At 44.2% G+C, this 22,157-nt stretch overlaps 1 protein-coding gene across 2 annotated transcripts in view; it reads right to left on the reverse strand.

Moving 5' to 3' along the window:
* Positions 1-1,654: 1,654 nt before the first annotated feature.
* Positions 1,655-22,157, reverse strand: part of PSMD11 (proteasome 26S subunit, non-ATPase 11) — a 39,247-nt gene continuing 18,744 nt past the window's right edge. The window contains exons 4-14 of one of the 2 annotated variants that reach the window (XM_004041963.5): positions 20,901-20,972; positions 20,443-20,500; positions 15,821-16,015; positions 11,068-11,212; positions 10,188-10,248; positions 7,423-7,485; positions 5,622-5,747; positions 5,112-5,147; positions 4,801-4,852; positions 4,367-4,509; positions 1,655-4,245 (exon numbers count right to left, since the gene is read on the reverse strand). In XM_004041963.5, coding sequence (XP_004042011.1) covers positions 4,367-4,509; positions 4,801-4,852; positions 5,112-5,147; positions 5,622-5,747; positions 7,423-7,485; positions 10,188-10,248; positions 11,068-11,212; positions 15,821-16,015; positions 20,443-20,500; positions 20,901-20,972 — 951 coding nt within the window. In that variant the 3' untranslated portion in view covers positions 1,655-4,245. The remainder of the gene's footprint in view (positions 4,246-4,366; positions 4,510-4,800; positions 4,853-5,111; positions 5,148-5,621; positions 5,748-7,422; positions 7,486-10,187; positions 10,249-11,067; positions 11,213-15,820; positions 16,016-20,442; positions 20,501-20,900; positions 20,973-22,157) is intronic. The other variant, XM_019027479.4, reaches the window with a different exon arrangement.

Raw genomic sequence — 22,157 nt, forward strand, 5'->3', positions numbered from 1 at the left:
TTTTCCTTCTCAAAGGAAAGCCAAACCCCAGCCTCTTTTCCTCAGCCCTTACTTGGAGCCTCTAGCTCCTGAGTTGGCTCTGTGCCCCTCTTCAGATTCTAGTGTTGAGCCAAGGTTAAATGTTTTCCACTTCCCAAAATATGTCCAAATTTTGAAGCCTATAATCCACCCCGGCCAGGCGTCATGGCCACACTGTGTCCAGCAGTTTCAGAGGCCAAGGCGGGCGGATCACCTGAGGTCAGGAGTTTGAGACCAGCCTGGCCAACATGGTGAAACCCGTCTCTACTAAAAAAATTAGCTGGGCGTGGTGGCGGATGCCTATAATCCCAGCTACTCGGGAGGCTGAGGCAGGAGAATAGCTTGAACCCGGGAGGCAGAGGTTGCAGTGAGCTGAGATTGTGCCACTGCATTCCAGCCTGGGTGACAGAGTGACACTTCGGCTAAAAAAAGAAAAATCCATCCCCTAGAAAAACCTGGGCCCACTCTGTTACCTTTAACTCTCAATTCTAGCTATTCCAATTCACGGGGAGGCGGGCCAAGCTCACCCCACTACCCTGCTTCCCACACCGCAGCAGCATGCCTCTGCATGGGCCTTTTCAAGCCAGGCCATACCCTGTGTCTTCTCACCTTTGTCCAGCCAGCCTTTCCCTAGCACCTTCAAACAGAGCTCTCGGCAGAACACCAGCCTCCTCACACTTGCCCAAGGCAAAGTCACAGTTGCAGCACAGCAGGAATGGGATGGCACTGGCAGCCCACTTGCTGCTGCGACTGAGGGAGGGGTCTCCAGGAGCTCCTATCACCCAGGCCGTGCCTGTTAAGCTGGTTTTCAGACACCACAGAGCTCCTCTTTTCACTCAACCCACCACCACCTCCCCACCCCCAGTTCCTATCACTGCTCCAACTGGAAGCAAGGAAGAAAGGGCAGTCAACTGCCAGAAATGGCAGAATCAAGGACCCAGAAGGCAGACCCAGCTGAATGAGGCAGAGCTGTTTTCTTCCTAGCTGCCTTCATCATAGAACTGCAGGGAAGATTTCCAAATCCCACCCCCATCAATCAGCCTACTTAGCCTATTGCCTATCTCTAGCTGCCTGAAGGTCCAGCCTGCTTGTTAGCTTCCCTGCTGGGCTGGGCTGCCCGTGGACTGCCGGAGAGTCCACTCTTCCTGCATGCCCCACTTCCCATAGCATCCCGAGGGAGGGAGGTCAAGGCGGGGGCCAGCTACAGCTTCCAAGAAGGGTTCCAAATAGAGCAGGCCTGAGCCCTTACTCCTGAGGAAGTCGGCTTTGTTCTTTCAGGGATCACAGAGCAGCATCTAGTGGCCCTTCTGGGCAGCACAGATTACATAACTAGCACACAGCAGGGGACCAGAGCCTCTGCTCCCAACTCCAGTAGAGTCTCATTAACACACAAGAAAGTCCTGGCACCATGAAGGCTGGAGCCCAGAAGGGAGGTGAGGGAGCCGGGCCCAGGCCAGCCCACCGGCCAGCTGACCTTCCCAGCTGTGCCTGGACTCAGGTCATGAGAGGCCTGGGAGAGGAGGCAGTGGCACAACTGCTGGTCCTGGAGGTCTAGAGCTGCGCTGTCCAGATAGAAGCCACATAGGTAACTTTATATTTTCTAGCAGCCACATTACACAAGTAAAAGGGAAACAGGTGAATTTTAATAATATATTTTATTTAACCCAATACCCAAAATATTTCAACACATATATAAAAAAGTTATTGACATATTTTACACTCCTTTTCTTTTGTTATCATACTAAGCCTTCGAAGTCTGGTTTGTGTTTACACTTGCAGTGTATCACAGCTCGAACCAGCCACGTTGCAAGGGCCTGACAGCTGCACATGGCTAGCGGCTACATATTGGACAGCACGGGTCTAGAGGGCATCATCTGACCAAGACCCGCAAAGGGAACTGAGAAAAGGGCTACTGCCTGAGCTCCTCAGGACTGCCCTAAGTTAGAGAAAACATCTCCCCTCTGCTCCAAAACTAGATCTCTTTGGAGTACTTTTTAAAGTCCTTTATAGAAGCAAAACTCTTTCTGCAAGTGAAATACAGAGACACAATACTAAAACTGACAATGGCTGAACTGCTCAGACTGAAGAGGATTTAGCAGGTCCCCCAGTGGTCCCAGAGCCCCCCGCCCCCACCAGGGCGTGAGGCAATATGAAAATCGGTGCCTTTGAAGATTCCAAAAGGAAACGAAACCACAACTGCATGTCAGGACTCTCCAGACACCTGCACGTCTATGACTTACTAAGCTTCACATCACAATCACCTGCCAAGGAAGCAGCATCCTCACTGAGAAGAGAAAGTAGGCTCAGAGGATCTACTGCCCAAACTTACATGTGCTCACTGGACCATGCTGCCCTGGAAAAAGACACCTGAACTCATTTCCAACTTCAGAACTCACACACCAACTTTCTTGCCCCCAAAGCCCTCCAAGTTTGGACCCCAAATTTACCTTAAGGACTCCCATTACACAAATGAGATAACAGCTTTGGCCAGATGAGAGCTAGACTAGTGTGGGGCTACACAGAGCCGTCTGGGCTTGCTTGGAAGCCCTCCAGCACTCAAGAAAAAGACACCTTTTGAAAAAAAAAAAAAAATTATTTTTATTGGAACTCATCTGAACATCAGATATACCTGGTGTTGGTTAGCAAGAACCGTTTGTACATTTGATACTGATGGTGCCAAAACCAAAACAGTGACTAGACATGATGGGGAAAGATGTTGAGAACAAAAACCTGATTTTGGAGAGGAAAATAAAAGCCAGTCAGATTCAGTGAGGATGCAAAACCTGGTACAACAAAATCCTTTTACAAAATATAAATTTATTATGAAAACCTGGAAGGATAATCCAAGGAAGGTAAATAAGAGAAAAGGAGGCCAGCAGAAGAAGGCAGGAAGGAGAGGAAAAGAGAAAAAGACAAAGAGGAGATGAGAGAAGAAAATACAGTTCAGCACAACAGAAGTGCAGAAGCTCACCTACCCAAATGGCATTAAAGCCTCGCTGTGTAATCGTGTCAGAAAACAAAGCATACTGACACATAGTGCTCTACTTCCCATCCACTTGAGTTCTAAGAGGTAAATTAAAAAGCTCCCTGGGAAGGGGACATGAGGTTGCTCAAAAACCCAACAAAGAAAATTAAAAAAAAAAGAGAGAGAGAGAGAAACCACACCCCACAGTCTCATTTCCGATGTTCATTGTTTAAAAAAGGAATAAATCCATCTGAAAGTAGGAGAGGAGGAGTGGGAGAGGGAGAGAAGCTCATGGCTTTCACAGACAGCCTGACTCCCCTGGAGGGGAGAGGAGGAAGGCAGAGAGACATGATGGTCTCCTGGTTGAGAGGGGAAAGAGAAGGGACAGAGAGGAAAGAAGAGAGGAGAGGAATGCAGGAGAGGAGAAGAGGGGCAATTAAAACACTGACGACTAATCTAGTTTACTGTGTTTAAAAAAAAAAAAAAAAAAGCCACATGCATAGCAGGCCCCTTGGGGGCTAAGGGCCCACACTGCTCCCTGTGTGGCCGTGGTAGACACTAGCTCCTGGCCTCATCCCCATTCCTTCACAGGTCAGAGTGGAGCTATGCAGGTGCTGCTGCTGCTGCTGCTGTTTGTTGCTGCAGTGGTGGGTGGTGGTGGTGGTGGTGGTGGTGGCGGCGGCGGCGGCAGGACCTTCGGCTACTCTGCTGGAGCCAATGTGGGGAGGGAAGGGCAGACAGGCCGTATGGTAGGGGAAAGAACACCAAAATGCCTCATTTCAAATAAAAAAGAAAACAGCAGTCTATACACAATTGTTTGTTTTGGTTCAGTACAAACAGAATAAAAAGTCATTGCTTTTGATGGTCAGCAAACACCCAATGCTGAGGAGGAGGAGAGGTGATGCCCAGCAGGTGGATTAGGACCCCCAGTGGTTGGCGGGGTGCCTGGCTTTGCGGCCCTCTCCCAGGAGGCAGAGAGCACAGCTTTAGGTAGTGTAAGCCTTTTTCCTTTTATTTAGAATAATCTTTTTTTTTTCTTTTTCTTTTTTTTTAAGCAATTTCCCCACTCCCAAGTTGGGCCAGTAAAGATTACATGAAAACTGGCACACCTATTGGCTGGAATACAGATGCACCAAATGAGGATTTAAAAACTTTCCGAGCGAAAAGTAGAACAAAAAGAAAAAAGAATCTCCTAGCATTTTCCCCCAAGGTTTCACTCTCCCGCCACACACACTCTCCAAAGGACCGCTACAGATCCAACTCTGCAAGAGAAGACAGAGCAGTGTCAATCAGGAAGCCATGAGGACACCAGGAGGAGGTTTTCAGTCTCGACACGCAGAAGACAGAGCTGCCCAGCCCTGGGGTCCTGAAGCCAGCACTCACCTATGTCAGTTTCTTGGCTTTGTTGTAGAGGGAATCCACTACTTTGCTCATGTTCTGAATTGTTTCCAGAGCAGCTTCATAAGTTTTATCTACTGGGGGTTCATCGAAAATAATCAGGACACCCTCCCCCTGGTCCAAAATCCCTGCAAGAAACACAAGGGCAACCCAGGTAAAAGATGAGGTTAGACACAAAAGTGTTTGTGAAGCAGCCCACTCCCTAGTTGACTCACTGTGTCCAGAAAAGAAGGGAAATAGAATTCATCTCCCTATTCCATGTACACATGCTTATTACACATTCTCATCACAGGGAAGAGGGGCCAGGACCCCAGGGTGAACCATCGGGGGAAACAAATAGAACATCTTCTTTGAAAATAAACTTCTTCAACCATCTCATCACCACCACCAGCCCCCTTGCCTGTGTGACTGTTACTTACCATGAAATTTCTTGTCAAGAATCATCTGTGATAATTTCCTTTCCACGTCGGCCTAAAATCAAAGCACATGATTAAAGGGACCAGTATCCACTAGTCAGAGATCACCCTGACACAGTAGCTTTGTTGGAGGGGTCTTAGGCCAAATGGACTGAAAACAAAATAGCAACAATGCAACCCCTACTCTAGCCCACACTGCCCATTCCCCACTGAGAAGCTGGGGAGCTTTCCAATGAGGCCAATCAGGTGCATGTGCCACCCCTCCTCGCCACCCCTTCCCATTCCTCCCTGCAGATGGCCTTAAGACTCCTTACCTTGGAGAGTTTGATGAGACTAGATATGTGTTCAATCTAAAAGGAAAGGCAGAGAGACACCAACACTGAAAGTTTTACTTTTGCCTCCAATAAGAGAAGGGAGGGAAGAGGGGGAGAACTGCTGTATTTCTCAAAATTCTAATGTAAGACCCTTCTTGGCCGTGCTTAAGTCTCTTGTTCTCTGCCCATCTGCCTGCCCTTCACTGCTACACACAATAAACAGACTCTTATCCCACACACCCAATACAGAAAACAGGTACAACACATGCAGTGACTAAAAGCGAGGAGGAAACTGCTCAGAACACATGCAGGGGCAACCCACATGCCTCTACCCACAGCATCTCTCTCCTCGATTTTTGTTCATTTTATCAACAGAGGCCCAAGCTCTTGGTGGCCTCTTGCCCACCAGGCACACCCCTAGAAGTGAGTTCCCATTCTGGACAGGTGTGGAAAGGAGGTGGCTACAGTGAGAATGCCTGGCCAGAAATGGAGTCCCCAGAGGGTTCTCACCTGTACTCTGGAAAAAGGCTCAATGACTCGGATCAGATTCTGTTCTAGTAAGTTATCATACAACTTGGCCAAGTGTGTGCTGATGATTGGGTCATCCCGGAGCTCTGCCCGGTAATCTGTCAGAGCCTGCCAAAGGAACCAGTCGCAGAGATTGGCACAGAGAATCACTTTAAAGTCATGCTACTCCTGCTTCCTAGATAGTCTGCTGGCCCTTATAAAACTACATGGTTGAATGAAGTTAGGGGAGATCTGGGGAGATGCATGATACAAAGCAGAAAAGGAATGTCAAGAACTGAAAGGGAAGTTTGGCTTGGTGGCATGCACCTGGAGTCCCAGTTACTCGGGAGGCTCATGTGGGAGGACTGCTGGAGCCCAAGAGTTCAAGTCCAGCTTGGGCAACACAGAGAGCCTCCATCTCTAAAAATAAATTTTTAAAAATGCTATTTTATGGTAGTCTCTAAGAGAAAAAAAAAAATACAAAATAGAACAAAAAGGTGGAGTCACCCTAGGGACCATCTTTCTGTCTGCAGGCTTCAGGTCAACAGCTCAAACCATGTAAGCCCCAAGAGCAACTCAGCTCATGAACCAAATTAGCTACACAAGCATTTCTCAGCATGTATTCTACAGAATAAATAGGGTCTCCATGGAGGGGGAGAAAAAGAACATTGAGGTTAAAGAACAGGAAATGCTGAATTCCACAACTAGCTCTTGGGAGTTTTATGAGGACCATCAGCATAACATGGCTCTGCAATGATTAAGCAAAATTAGGTGTTTTAATTATTATTGGCCCTAGTATTTTGTGTAGCCCTAGTATTTCCCAAATATCTAATCACAGAATCCTTCTTCCAAGGAACTATTTGGAATAAAAGTGTCCCATCAAACATCTCAGACATTGGGATAAAATGATCTAGACCAAGTATTCATGTGTGTGATTTACTGGACCATCAGTAATGGTCTCAACATCCCAGCCTCATGTCAGCTGTGCTACAAGGTGTTAAGGGAAGCAGGCGAATCATGCCAAGTAAGACGCAGTAGGAATTGGCAAGAGCCCTCCAGGAAGATGGTGAATCTCAGGGACAGTCAAAGACACACAGTCTAGTCTCCATCCACACTAAGTTTTTCTTTCTGGATCTAGGTTTTGTTTTTATTAAGTTGATCATTATACTCAGACTAAGAGGAGAGAGGTTCAGAAAAGACTATATAATTCTCACCCTAATGCCCAGACAGGCTTTTCTCCCTTTTCAAAACTCCCAAACAATGAGCAAAAGGCACCAGGGTTAAAGAAAGCCTAGATCATCACCCTGAGGACATTTCTTTGGGTCCAAGTACGCACATCAAGACTTCCCTTCTGTCCACAGAGGAGCAGACCTGGCATTTCTGGAACTGAAGGAATGCCTACAACTGCGTCATGTGGAACAAGCACTAGGCCTAGAGTCAAACTCTGACCCTATGCTGTGTGACTTTGAGTGTCCTCCTGAATCCCAGTTCCCTTAACCATAAAATGCAGATAATAAATAGGTGTGTTGTGAAAAATCAAAGTGAAAAAAGGACAGAAAGAACTTTTGAAATAGAAAGGTATTATGTATAAATAATATATATTTATTTATATAAATATAAATAAAGTTTCATTGTACAAAAGTGCTTAACTATTTCCTGGTTTTAATACTGTCCTAGGTGAAGGATACATGGAATCATTTGCAACTTCTTTTGAAACTATAATTATTTTTAAAAGTGTGTTTTGAAGTACTTAAACGTCCCTCTCTTCCACCCACATTCCATACCAACCCAATATCATACTCACCTTTTCAAAATCTGCCAGTGATCTGTTCTTGCTAGCCTGAGCCACGCATTTTAATGCTTCTGTCTGAGAATAAAGAGACAAATCATGAAAGTGATTTATTCTGCACACTAACATTTACCCAAGTCTCATAAGCAGTATGCTGTGTCCACACAACTTCTGCCAAAAGGAAGAACCCGCCCCACCATCATTCTTCTTCAGACGCCTGGGAAGAAGAGCGGCAAGTACTGAATACCACTATATGCCAACCTGTTTCCCTTTGAAACCTGAAATGACTTAATAATACTAGGAAACAGAAATTTTCCAAACAGACCGACCCTAATACAGCATTCTCTAGAGATGACAAGCTAAAAGGAAAAATGACAAGAGAACTGTGATTTCTTCCCTCTTCCTCCAAGGCTCGTTATCGCCACATCCACCCAGACTCCTTCTTGCCCTTAGACCCTATTATATCTGTGCTTTATCAAGATTCTTTCTGCTAGGTTTGGAACAAGGCACTGAACAAGGTCTACCTCATTAACACTGAGGCATCAAGGCCAGGCACAGTGGCTCACACCTGTAATCCCACCACTTTGGGAGGCCGAGGTGGGCAGATCACTTGAGGTTCAGGAGTTCGAGACCAGCCTGGCCAACATGGTGAAACTCCCTTCTCTACTTAGCCGGGCATAGTGGTGGACGCCTGTAATCCCAGCTACTTGGGAGGCTGAGGCAGGAGAATTGCTAGAACCCAGGAGGCAGAGGTTGCAGTGAGCCAAGATCATGCCACTGCACTGCAGCTGGGTGACAGAAAAAGAATCCGTCTCAAAAAAAGGTTGCGGCATTAACATATTACACCAAATGTTAAGACCCCACAGAGTGATGAAGGTATAATCAATAGTTGAGAACAACTTCTAACATGGTTAAAAAAGGCACCTGACCAAGCTATTAAGTCTCTACTCAGCAAAAAATCTGCAACACTCATCTTTCTGGGAGATTAGCCTATCTCCTGCTTAAAAGCTAACATCAAAGGCTCAAGAGACTAAGAGAAGCTGCTCTTTTATCAGCCTACATACTTATATAAGAACAGTGTGTCTTATACAGTAGACTAAATGGTGCAAGGCTAATCATTAGTGTGTTTGTCTCCAGCATTTGTCCTATAGACAGAAAAAAGTGTCGAAATGAAAAAAGCCTGGAACTTAGAGCCAATGACCCTAATTCAAAGTCTAGTTCCACCACTGATTAGCTACCTGACCTTGTCCTGAACACTTGGATGTCCCTGAGCCTGTCTCCTCAACTCTAGTTATAGTGAGAGTAGTGCATCTTTCTTATTTATTATTATTATTTTTTAAGACAGAGTCTCACTCTGTCGCCCAGGTTAGAGTACAGTGGTGCTATCTTGGCTTACTGCAACTTCCACTCCCTGTTTGAAGTGATTCTCCTGCCTCAGCCTCCTGAGCAGCTGGGATTACAGCCACCAATGCACTACCATGCCCGGCTAATTTTTGTATTTTTAATAGAGCTGGGATTTTGCCACATTGGCCAGGCTGCTCTCAAACTGCTGACCTCAAGTGATCCGCCCACCTCAGCCGCCCAAAGTGCTGGGATTACAGGCATGAGCCACCACGTCCAGCCCCTAATTGGCTTTTTATCACCAAAAGTTTCAGGTCAGCTCCTGGTTTTGACCTCAAGAATACCGGTTATTACTATACTGGAAGATGCGTGGCTGGATGCAGTGGCTCACACCTACACTTTTGGAGGTTGAGGTGGGCGGATCACTTGAGGTTAGGAGTTTGGGACAGCCTGGCCAAGATGGCAAAACCCTGTCTCTACTACAAAAAATTAGCCGGGCATAGTGGCGGATGCCTGTAATCCCAGCTACTCGGGAGGCTGAGACAGGAGAATCACTTCAAACTGGGAGGAGGAGGATGCAGTGAGCCGAGATACGCCACTGCACTCCAGCCTGGATGAAAGAATGAGACTCCAACTCAAAAAAAAAAAAAAAAAAAAAAAAAAAAGCCAATTAGGGCCACTTGTAGAGAGGGAAGAAATCATCTATGTGGCCACTCCTCCAGAGATACAGTGAGATTATATAGACAGCCAATCAGTCTGTGTTTAGAGACCACTGCAGTTGAAATCCAGAAAGATTACACTTACTTTACTAGTGATAATCAAGCAAAATACAAAGAGGAGACAGTCTAGACATCATCTTTGCATAGGTCCTAACTGTCTGCTCTCAGAAGTCACACTCATACCTACTTGGGCATTAAGGTAACAAAAAAAAGGGGCCTCTTTTTGCACCACACCCAAAATTCAAAGCATGAGTAGAAAGGTACTGATCTGAGAAGCACAAAAGTAAATCTCAAAACCTAGTTTCTGCACCAAGCAATCAGACCTCTCTAAAGCACATATGCACCAGACCTTACCATGCTCCTAACCTGGAGAATCTAAGATTTCATACCCTGCATATGTTAAATTCACAAGTCAGACTCGTGGTAGATAAATCTTCTGGTCAAAGCCAAATGCAAACTAACTCACTGCAAATGCTACAGTTCAGTTCCCTAAGTCCCTCAAACAACGTGATGTCCTTAAGAGCACCAAACGCTGACTTTCCAGGCCAAGAATTTAACAGTCTGGGAAACACACTGAATGGGCTTAAGGGAAGGAAGTGAGTGGGGCAGAAGGAAGAGAGTAGTATGAAGATCCGAAGAGTGCTGGTCTCATCAAATGTTGTGACTCTGAAAACATGCTGGTCTCAGAGTGAGCAGAACTGCAGTCAAGGGAGTCCCTACCTGCCTCCCTGCATACCGAAGTGCAAGCTTCCCGCTCACCAAAGCCTGGACATCTTCTGGGCTAGAAAAAAAGACATACTTGGTCAATTGCTGCAGATGTTATGCTTCTAAAGGAAGGTTTGGGCAAATTTCTTTTTAACAGAATTCCATTGTAATAAAGACTCTGCCCACACAGATAATCAGCCCAACCCCTAAACCCATATGCCCATCACATTGCAAAAGCTAGGTTTTCTCCACTCTGGGTCACAGCTCAGCCTGAAGAGTAGAAAAACTCCAGTGTTAGAAAGCTGAACTGAACCTACCAAAAGCAATAGACACAACAAGCAGAACTATAAGTTTAAGTCAAATCCCAGTGTAACAGGTATTATTAAAACATAGCCCTTATGTAATCCAAAGATCCAAAGAGAGTTCTTAGTCAATACTTCATTTATTCCCAAAAGAATTGAATAATTCTGTAGACTTCTTTATAAGTAGGTCTGTCATACTTTTGTTGTCCACTTTTTCAAACCTCTCCTTAACCCTTCCTTCCTCATTCTGGGTGGCTCAGTTGGCTGTTACTGGCTGATCTGTAAGCTATTTCCTGACCCTCTGTCCTGTGCTCTGCACCTATGAGGACAGAATATTTAAAGGATGAGGAGACTTCTCCAAGAGGAGCTGGGAAGGGGATTTCTAAAATGTCCTCCCTGATTCTGAAAGACTAGCAAGCGAAAGTTTTCTGGACCACTTTTGATCCTCCCGCTCTACCTTAGCCAGCCCTAGAGGCCGCAGCTGCTGCTGTTTCTGTAACTGGCCAAACTCCCTGCTCAGGCCATCTCTGCCATGGCAAACAGACTTGTTGAAGGATCTGAGTTCTTGTAGTCCAGAGTTAAGGTGCACCTACGTGTTGAGCATGATTTTGCACAGCAACATGTACTTCAGAGATGTGATGGCCTTGGGGCTGTCGATGGAGTCATAACCCTCAAATGCCTCATAGAAGTATGAGTACGCAGTTTTCCAGTCCTTCTCTTCTGCTGCATGGATAATACCTGGGCATTGACAAGAAAGGAATAAGAACATATAAAATAATAGAGCCATAAAAGATCAGAGCTGGGAGGCACCTTAGACATCTACCTAAATGGGCACGGTGGCTCACACCTGTAAATCCACACTTTGGGAGGCTGAGATGGGAGGATCATGTGAGCCCAGGAGTTCGCGACAAGCCTGAGTAACATAGTAAGACCCCATCTCTTGAAAAAAAAAAAAAAAAAAAGGCTGGGCACGGTTTCAGCTCACGCCTATAATCCCAGCACTTTGGGAGGCTGAGGCGGGCGGATCACCTGAGGTCAGGAGCTCAAGATCAGACTGACCAACATGGAGAAATCCCATCTCTACTAAAATTACAAAAAAAATTAGCCAGGTGTGGTAGCGCATGCCTGTAATCCCTGCTACTCGGGAGGCTGAGGAAGGAGAATCACTTCAACCCAGGAAGCGGAGGTTGCGGTGAGCCAAGATTGCGCCACTGCACTCCAGCCTGGGCAACAAGGGCAAACTTCCGTTTCAAAAAAAAAAAGCCAGGTGCAGGGGTTCACTCCTGTCATCTCGGCACTTTTGAGAGGCTGAGGCAGGAGGATAGCTTGAGCCCAAGAGTTTGAGCCTAAGTAACAGAGTTAGACGTTGTCTCTTTATTTTTTTTTTCGAGCCGAGTCTCACTCTGTCACTGAGGCTGGAGTGCAGTGGCGCAATCTCAGCTCACGGCAACCTCCGCCTCGTGGGTTCAAGCAATTCTCCTGCCTCAGCCTCCCAAGTAGCTGGGATTACAGGCACCCACCACCACGCCCGGCTAATTTTTTGTATTTTTAGTAGAGACTGGTTTCACCGTATGTTCGCCAGGCTAGTCTTGAACTCCTGACCTCAAGTGATTCACCCACCTCGGCTTCCCAAAGTGCTGGGATTACAGGTGTGAGCCACCACACCCAGCCGACCTTGTCTCTTAAAAAAAAAAAAAAGAAAAAGGCCAGGCATGGTGGCTCATGCCTGTAATCCCAGCACTTTGGGAGGCAGAAGCAGGAGGGTCATCTGAGGTCAGGATTTCAAGACCAGCCCGGCCAACATGGTAAAAACCTGTCTCTACTAAAAATACTAAACCAGCCGGGCATGGTGGCGGGCGCCTGTAATCCCAGCTACTTGGGAGGCTGAGGCAGGAGAATCTCTTGAGCCCAGGAGGTGGAGGTTGCAGTGAGCTGAGATCACGCCACAGCACTCCAACTTGGGCAACAGAGTGAGACTCCGTCTTAAAAAAAAAAAAAAGAGGTCAGGCACAGTGGCTCACGTCTGTAAACTCTAACGTCTATAATCCCAGCACTTTGGGAGGCCAAGGCAGCCAGATCACTTGAGGGTCAGGAGATCGAGATCAGCTTGGCCAACAAGGCAAAACGCCATCTCTACTAAAAATACAAAAATTAGCCGGGCTTGGTGGTACATGCCTGTAATCCCAGCTACTCAGGTGGCTGAGGCAGGAGAATCCTTGAATCCAGGAGGTGGAGGTTGCAGTGAGCCGAGGTCACGTCACTGCACTCCAGCCTGGGCAACAGAGCGAGACACTGTCTCAAAAAAAAAAAAAAAACTCTACCTCAACTCCATCAACCTACTGATGAGGTCAGGAAAGGATAAAGAACCTGCTCTGCCAGGCACAGTGGCTCACATCTGTAATCTCAACACTTTGGGAGGCCAAGGCAGGTGGATCACCTGAACCTAGGAGCTCAAGACCAGCCTAGGCAACATGGTGAAACCCCATCTCTACAAAAAATTAGCCAGGCGTGGTGGCACATGCCTGTAGCCCCAGCTACTTACTCATGAGACTGAGGTAGGAGGATCACGTGAGCCTGGGAGGCTGATGATAGCGATGGGAGCTGTGATAGCAAAAATGCACTGCAGCATGGGTGAAAAAGTGAGACCGTCTAAAAAAAAAAAAAAAACCTGCCCAAAGTCACCATAGTCAGCAATGTGACAGCTGAGATTAGAAGATGAGAATCCAAGTCTCTGACCTCCCAGCTCAATGTCATATTGCCAATATAACTTCCCAAAGGAGTTAGAGACTCAACTTAAAAGGGACCTGAAAAACACATACTGTACCATCTTTCTTCCATGCTTCTCACCACCATTCCAGTCCTGCTATCTTTTGGAGTCACAGGAAAAGGCCATGTTTACCCTCCATGACATCACATTCACAGGTCAGGGAGTTGACCTAAACATCTCTAGACTGCCTGAATGACTTGTTCTAATAATATTAACTACTTTAAGATAGCTTTTCTAAGCCTGACAGTTTTATATTTATGCAACTGTCATGGGGCATGGGAGAGGGAATCCAACATCTTATATTTTCATTTCAAATATTTATCATTTATGGATGTGCTTTTGCCTAAATGCACTCAGTGTACAGCTTTCACATAATGCCAAATCCATGAACTTAATTATACATGGCTAAGCAGTATTTCTTCAGACTGATATACCATAGTTGACCTAACCAATCCCCTGTTGCTTAGAAGTTGAGTTGCTCCCAATGAGCTTAACTTTGATTGAACCTGCTACTACTGCCAACCTACGCTATCACTTGGAATAACATAAAAATTAGTTCTTTCCAAGCTTGGGAGGCATCTAAACCCTAAAATTCTCTATTTGTGTATATTAGCTCTAACTCTGCCCCAGCCCTTTAAGAAGTTACAGACCTCAGCCCCATCCATTTGTTTACCACAACTGCTTCCCAACATCTTTCACATCGAGATACATGTAGAAAGTATTTAGCACACTAGAGTCAAAGGATGACGCTGCTGACACATGATCCAAAGAACTCAATACCAGCAGGAACCTTCTGACTTCACCATTTATGGAGTGATGCGTCCTTTCAGCCTACTCAAAAAACCTCCCACTTTGGGTTTGTGGGAATCAGATCCTTTTTCTACTACTGTTAAGTATAGAGGCCTCAAGGAATATCTGCTCTTCTCTGTAGCTAAGGAAAGCCCCTTCAACAACCCAACAAACCATTAATGCTGCTAAACTAAATGAGACACATCTCCATTTTTCCACATCTCCCAGTATAGAGAGAGAATAGGCCAGACCCAAAAATATGTATGGTTAAAAAACAAATAAATAAAATAAGGCCCAAGAACTGGTATACTGCTTTGCCAAACACATTAGTTAACAGGGGCCATATCAGCACTCTGAGTGTCATGGCTGGCACATGAGGTTTATTGTTAAAAACAGAAACAGGCCAGGCACAGTGGCTCATGCCTACAATCCTAGCACTTTGGGAGGCAGAGGTGTGCGGCCAGCCTGGCCAACATGGTGAAACCCCATCTCTACTAAAATACAAAAATTAGCTGGGCATGATGGCAGGTGCCTGTAATCCCAGCTACTCGGGAGGCTGAGCCAGGAGAATCGCTTGAACCCAGGAGACAGTGGAGGCAGTGAGCCAAGATTGCGCCACTGCATTCCAGCCTGGGTGGCTGAACAAAACAAGACCCCATCTCAAAAAAAAACAGAAACAAAGGCCAGGCATGGTGGCTCATGCCTATAATCCCAGCACTTTGAGAGGCCAAGGTGGGAAAACTCTTGAGCCCAGGAGTTCAAGACCAGTCTGGGCAACATGGCGAAACCCTATCTCTACAAAAAGTTAGCTTGGCGTGGTGTCTCGCTCCTGTAGTCCCAGCTACTCAAGAGACTGAGGTAGGAGGATCACTTGAGCCCGGGAACTTGAGGCTGTGGTGAGCTGTGACTGCACCATTGTGCTCCAACCTGGGCAACAGAGTGAGACCCTGTCTCAAAAAAAAAAAAAAGTAAAAACAAAACAAAAAACTAGACTGTCACTCATTCAACACAAACATTAATGAGGCTCTATCATGTGCCAATTATTACCATTTTACAGATGAGCTAAACATAAATTAAGTAACTTGCCCAAAGTCACATACTAGAAAGCAGCAGAACAAAATGTCAACCTAGGAAAGCCTGATCCTAGATCAGTACATCCCTGACAGATGAGTCGAGTAGGCATTATCTTTTACAGATGAGAGGTAACACAAGCACTTAAACTCGTCTTCTGCTTCCAATTCCAACATTCCTTCAATAATGACGCCTCCAGTAAAAAAAAACTGCTGAATACAAAAGAAAGTATTCCACCTGCCAATCCATGGCTTCCCAGCCTCACATTCACACACTCCATCGGAAAACTACATACCACACTCAGCTGAAATTGGGTTATCATTCCTCAGCCCTGATTTGAGGCCCTTTGGAAAAGTCAACCAACCTTACAAAGATCTCCAAGAGTCAACAGACTTGGGGTAGGCCAATCCCAAAGGAAAATGCTACTATTCCGAGTAAGTGGCTAAGAGTTAAGGGAGTCTTCTACGTGCGACCTTTCTAAGTTTGGTTCTAAAAGTCAGACTGCCTGGTCAACCACAGATAGGTATGTTCTTAATACATTTTAGGCAGTTAACAGGAGGGGAGCAGCTAGTTAGAAAGGTAGCTTTCTAACTGGTTCTCTGAAGAAGCTAGAGCCAAATCAGCCAATTTTATTCTCCAGCCCCAACCTCCATTCCTTCCACCTATAAAATAAGATGAGCTTTAAGAAAACACATCCCAGGAATAGCTACGTCTGTTACCCGACTGCATGTCCAAGGTGGCCTGCAATTTAGGGGGGCAGTAGATGGCATTTGCTGTGGTTCGAGCAGAAGTTAAGGCAGCTCGGGCTTTCGGCAGGTTGCTCAGGGCATGGTATGTTTTGCTTTCTAAAAGCTGTACTTCCACCAAAAGAGCTTTGTCGTCCATCTTTTTCAACTCCCGCAGCAGCTGAGAACCTGAAAAAGGAAAAGACATATTCTCCTTTATAGCCATCAGCTTAATACCTAATAATAGCTCACTCTCCCACCCTCATAACACTCAGCATTAAAAAAAAAAAAAAAAAAATTCCTGAACTCAAAAAAGGTTACCTCTAGACCCCATGCAATAATTAAATTTTCCACTAATGTGCTATCTTCCAAGAGAAAAACACACCTCTTTGAAGTTTTCTGCTTCCTAAGGACAATATTAGAGCCAAGAGTCCTATGAGCTTACTCCTAAGATTTAAATACAGTGGGAATCTCTACCTAGAAAATGCTAAATCTAGTTATCCAGTTCAGAAAGACACAATCTCGCTCTCTTCTTGTCTAGCAATCACAAGGCTATATAAGAAACACTGGGGCACTAGGTTGATGAAGGAAGTAAAGAGTTCTAGATATACCAATGTTCTCCAAATACACCTTCTTCCCTGACTCCCCCATCTCAAACTAGAATATCAAATTCAAACAGACTTACACCATATACATAAATTGACTCAAAATGGATCAAAGACATAAATTTAAGAGTGAAACCTATAAAACTTCTAGAAGAAAACAGAAATAAATCCCTGTGGCTTTGGATTTGGCAATGGTTTCTTAGATGTAACACCAAAAGCATAAGCAACAACAAAAAACAGGTAACAGAACTTCATCAAAATTAAAATGTACTTCAAAGGACGTCATCGAAGGAAAAAAACAACCCACAGAACAAAGAAAAAAAAATTGCAAATCATGTATCTGGTAAGGGACTTGTATACAGAATAAAAAATAAACCTAAATGCCCATCAACGGCAGACTGAATAAAGAAAATGTACATATACACCACAGAATACTATGCAGCCATAAAAAAGAACGAGATCACGTCCTCTGCAGGAACATGAATGGAGCTGGAGGCTATTATCCTTAGCAAACTAAAATAGGAAGAGAAAACCAAATACCGCATGTTCTCACTTGTAAGTGGGAGCTAAATGATGAGAATACCTGAACACCGAGGGGAACACCACACACTAAGGCCTATCAGAGGGTGGGAGGAGGAAAAGGATCAAGAAAAATAACTAATAGGTACCAGGCTTAACACCTGAGCACCAAAAAATCTGAACAACAAACTGCATGACACAAGTTTACCTATGTAACAAACCTGCACATGTACCCGACATTAAAATAAACTTAAAAAAAAGAAAAGAACTTCAGAATAAAAAATAAAAACAAGAGCTGGGTGTGGTGGCACACGCCTATAGTCCTAGCTACTCAGGAGACTGAGGCAGGAGGATTGCTGGAGCCCAGGATTTCCAGGCTGCAGTGAGCTATGACTGCACCACTGTACTCCATCCAGGTTGGGTGACAGAGTGAGACCCTGTTTCTAAAAAATAAAAAACACAAATAACCCAATTAAAAAATAAGCAAAGGATCTGAATATTTATCTGAAGACATACATATAAAGGAGGCCGGGCGCAGTGGCTCAAGCCTGTAATCCCAGCACTTTGGGAGGCCAAGGCGGGCACATCACCTGAGGTTAAGAGTTCGACACCAGCCTGGCTAACATGGTGAAACCCCGTCTCTACTAAAAATATACAAATTAGCTGGACATGGTGGTGCACGCCTATAATCTCAGCTACTCGGGAGGCTGAGGCAGGAGAATCACTTGAACCCGGGAGGTGGAGGTTGCAGTGAGCCAAGATCGTGCCACCGCACTCCAGCCTAGGAGACAGAGCAAGATTGTCTCCAGAAAAAAAAAAAAAGGGCCGGGCATGGTGGCTCACGCCTGTAATCCTAGAACTTTGGGAGGCCAAGGCGGGCAGATCACTAGGTCAAGAGTTCGAGACCAGGCTGGCCAACATGGTGAAAACCCGTCTCTACTAAGAATACAAAAATTAGCCGAGCATGGTGGTGCGTGCCCATAATCCCAGGTACTTGGGAGGCTGAGGCAGGAGAATTGCTTGAACCCAGGAGGTGGAGGTTGCAGTGAGCCAAGATCACGTCACTGCACTCCAGCCTGGGTAACAAAGAAAGACTGTCTCAAAAGAAAAAACAAACAAACAAATAAACAAAAAAACAAGACATACGAAGGAGCAAAAAGCACATGAAAATATGCTCAGTATCATCAGTCATTAGGGAGATGCAAAACAAAAACATAATGAAATACTATTTAGGATGGCTAAAATTAAAAAATAACAAGTGTTGGTAAGGATATGGAAAAATTGGAACCCTCATACAATGTTAAAGAGAATGTAAAATGGTGCAGCCACTTTGGAAAACAGCTTACTTAGCAGCTCCTTAAACAGCTAATCAGTTACCATATGACACAGTATAATTCCACTTCTAGGTATATACCCAGAAGAACATGTCCACATAAAACCTATTCATAGCAGTATTCTTAAGAGGTAAAATGTAGAAACAACACAAGTGTCCATCAACTGATGAATGGATAAACACATGTGATATATTCTTACAATTGACTATTATTCAGCAGTAAAAAGGAATGAAGTACTGACACATGCTACAACATAAACCCTGAAAACATAATGCTACGTGAAAGAAGACAATCACAGAGAAACAAATATTGTATCATTTCATTTTTAAGAAATACCCAGAACAGACAAATCTACAAAGATACAAATAGCTTAGTAATTGCCCAGGGCTGCTAATGAATAGGAAGTTTCTTTCTGGCGTGATGAAAATGTTCTGAGGCCAGGCACGGTAGCTCACACCTGTAATCCCAGTACTTTGGGAGGCCAAGGCAGGCAGATCATTTGAGGTCAGGAGTTTGAGACCAGCCTGACCAAAATGGTGAAACCCCATCTCTACTAAAAGATACAAAAATTAGCCAGGCATGGTGACAGGTGCCTGTAATCTCTGCTATTCGGGAGGCCGAGACAGGAGAATCGCTTGAACACAGGAGACGGAGGTTGCAGTGAGCCAACATCACACCACTGCACTCCAGCCTGGACGACAGAGTGAGACTCCATCTCAAAGAAAAAAAAAAGTTCTGAAATTTTTTTCTTTTTTTTGGAGACAGAGTCTCGCTCTGTTGCCCAGGCTGGAATACAGTGGCATAATCTTGGCTCACTGCAACATCCACCTCCCGGGTTCAAATGATTCTTCTGCCTCAGCCTAACAAGTAGCTGGGATTACAGGTGTGCACCACCATGTCCTGCAAATTTTTTTTATTTTTAGTAGAGACGGGGTTTCACCATGTTGCCCAGGCTGGTCTCGAACTCCTGAGCTCAGGCAATCTGCCTGCCTTGGCCTCCCAAAGTGCTGGGATTACAGGCATGAGCCACCACGCCCAGCCGAAAACTTTCTGAAATTAAGTAGTGGTGATGGTTGTACAACTTAGTGAATACACTAAAAACCACTGGATTATACACTTTAAAAGTGAATTTTATGGTAAGTGAACCATATCTTATTAAAGTTATTTTTTAAATGCTCCTATTTGAACCATATGAAATTGCCATTTTTGCAGTCCAAAAATTGAACATTGGAAACTCTTCAGCCTAATAGATCATAAGAGCCATGTTCTTTTGTTAGGAAAAAATAGTCCAGATCTACCCACTCACAAAAAGCAAGCAGTGGCCGGACACAGTGGCTCATGCCTGTAATCCTAGCACTTTGGGAGGCTAAGGCAGGCAGATCACTTGAGGTCAGTAGTTTGAGACCAGCATGGCCAACACAGCAAAACCCCATCTCTACTAAAAATACAAAAATTAGCCAGGCACATGCCTGCAGTCCCAGCTACTCAGGAGGCTAAAGCAGGAGAATCGCTTGAACCTGAAAGGCAGAGGTTGCAGCGAGCTGAGATCACGCTGCTGCACTCCAGCCTGGGCAACAGAGTAAGACTCTGTCTCAAAAAATAATAATAATAATAATAAATAGATAGATAGATAGATTAAAAAAAAAAAAAAGCAGGGAAGATTTCAAGGTGTTTAAAGGCCACACAGGAAAAAGGCTTCAGTTAGCCACTCCAGCTTCCAAATATATTGGTACCCAATTAATTTCTTGATTTTTAAAATAGATTTTAAGTATATAAGCAGATATAGTAAATAGGACAGTAAGCCAAACATTTGCCTTTAAAAACCTAAATCTGAAATTTAACAGAGTACTATATGCAAAATATAGATACACATTTTTTTTAATTTCAGTTATTAAAATGGAATTGATTTTACTGCTCTAAATTCAAGTAAACTTAAAACTACCCATTTGTCCTCTAAATTTGGCAGATTAACTCTAGCTAGTTTTTAAAACTTTCAAATGACATTTTCCCATGACAAATGCAGAACTGTAAGCTACCTTAAATCCTTCTTAGAAGTGAGTAGAATATAAATTATTAACAGGTAATTAGTAAGAGTAGCCAGGTGGTTTAGAATACATTCATTTAGCTAGCTGAGATGACTTATTACCAGCTTACTTACCCAAATGCAATGCTTCCTGGTACCTCTTGGTATCAAAGTACAAAGACACCAGTCTTGCCTAGGAAAGAGAAAAGGCATTGATTGAAGGGGGGAAAAAAAGCCACAGAAAGAAATCAAAGATTGACAGTCACAGAACTGTTACTGTTAAATATGCAACTTCTGATGATAGCATGAAATTCAGCATAAGAGACGATCTAGCCAATGTATTGTCTCCTATTATAGCCAGCAAATGACTGTTAACTTTACCATGTTGTTGCTTACTACTCTGAGTCAAGTAGCAAATCTGTCTCAAAACTTCAATCAGAGCAATTATCATAAGTGGGGCTACCATCAATAATCTTTCGGTATCTAGGTAATTACAAAGTTGCTGAAGATACTTTTGATAAGGATGGTACTGCTTACATTCACCCTCTGTCTCACACTTAGAGACCTGAAATGAGTACTAATGTAAAACCTACCTCCAAAGCTTGGCGTAAGAAAGTTCTTTTCTCTGACTTGGCCCATTCGATGCACTCTAAACAGAGCTCGACCTGCAATAAGGAGAGACAGTACATGCAACATTATGTCCTCGAATTCTTCCCACAAACCATGCTTTGGAGAACAGCTTAAATTCCCTCCTTAAATATTATCCATGTTGCTCTATTTAGTGTCTGATCCACAGTATCTCAATGTGTAATAGTTATATCATAATGGAGCATCAACTTGGCCTTTCACACATAAAATATTTTTGTGCTTAGATTATGTTTTTTAGGAAAAGAGCTCTATCTTCAAGACTCCTACCTATTGAGGAGAGACCAAGAACTTCCAAACAACATGTATAGACCTGGAATGTAGATTTCTATGACAGATTAGGAATTTTTAAAGCACAGATTTCTCCCTGGTTAGAAATAGTAATGGTAATGTATAATACACAGGTAATAAAGGGGAGAAATTATCATCCTAAGCACTAATGCCTCATTCCTAGCAGTTGCTTTTAAGACTCAAAAGGTCCAGCTGGCTTTTTCCCTTTCAGATTCTAAGCAGTGCAACTAATCAATTCATCATCACTCTTAAAGCAAACAGGTACAGTAACCTAGCTTGCATTAAAGGGGATAAAAGCTGGTCTGAAGGTAGTGAGTAATCTCGATTGTTCACAGTCAGTTACAGATTGAGCTCCTGATCTACTCTTTCCCTGCTTCTCACTACTGCACTTTGACTAGTCTTAAAAAAAATTGTTTTAATTAAAAAAAAAAAGAAATTAGAATTAGCCTAACACGTAAAAGCGCTTTTAAGCTTTATTTAAAGGCACTCTGAACCCCTACTACTATCTGCCACCTAAGTAGTGAGGTAAGGTGCAAAGTAACTGACTTAAAGCAGCACTCAATGCTAGACAGTCTAGCACACCATCAGGTATCCCTGACATGCTAGCTTTCACAAAGTAAATATTAAGTACTGAAGATCTTCTATCACTTTGGTTACTGCAAGTTTTATATGAAGGTTGCTAACTAGAGCATAAGAGCAAAAGAAATGAAATGAGAAACTGAGCTCTCCAGAGAACTAATTGCTAATACAACAGGTTTTTATATAAATCCAAAGTTCTCTTAAGAAATGCTGGCCAGGCACAGTGGCTCATGCCTGTAATCCCAGCAATCTGGGAGGCCAAGGCAGGTGGATCACCTGAGGTCGGGAGTTCAAGACCAGCCTGACCAACATGGAGAAATCCTGTCTTTACTAAA

This window comes from Gorilla gorilla, chromosome 4, assembly GCF_029281585.2.
Source record: "Gorilla gorilla gorilla isolate KB3781 chromosome 4, NHGRI_mGorGor1-v2.1_pri, whole genome shotgun sequence".
NCBI classification, from domain to species: domain Eukaryota; kingdom Metazoa; phylum Chordata; class Mammalia; order Primates; family Hominidae; genus Gorilla; species Gorilla gorilla.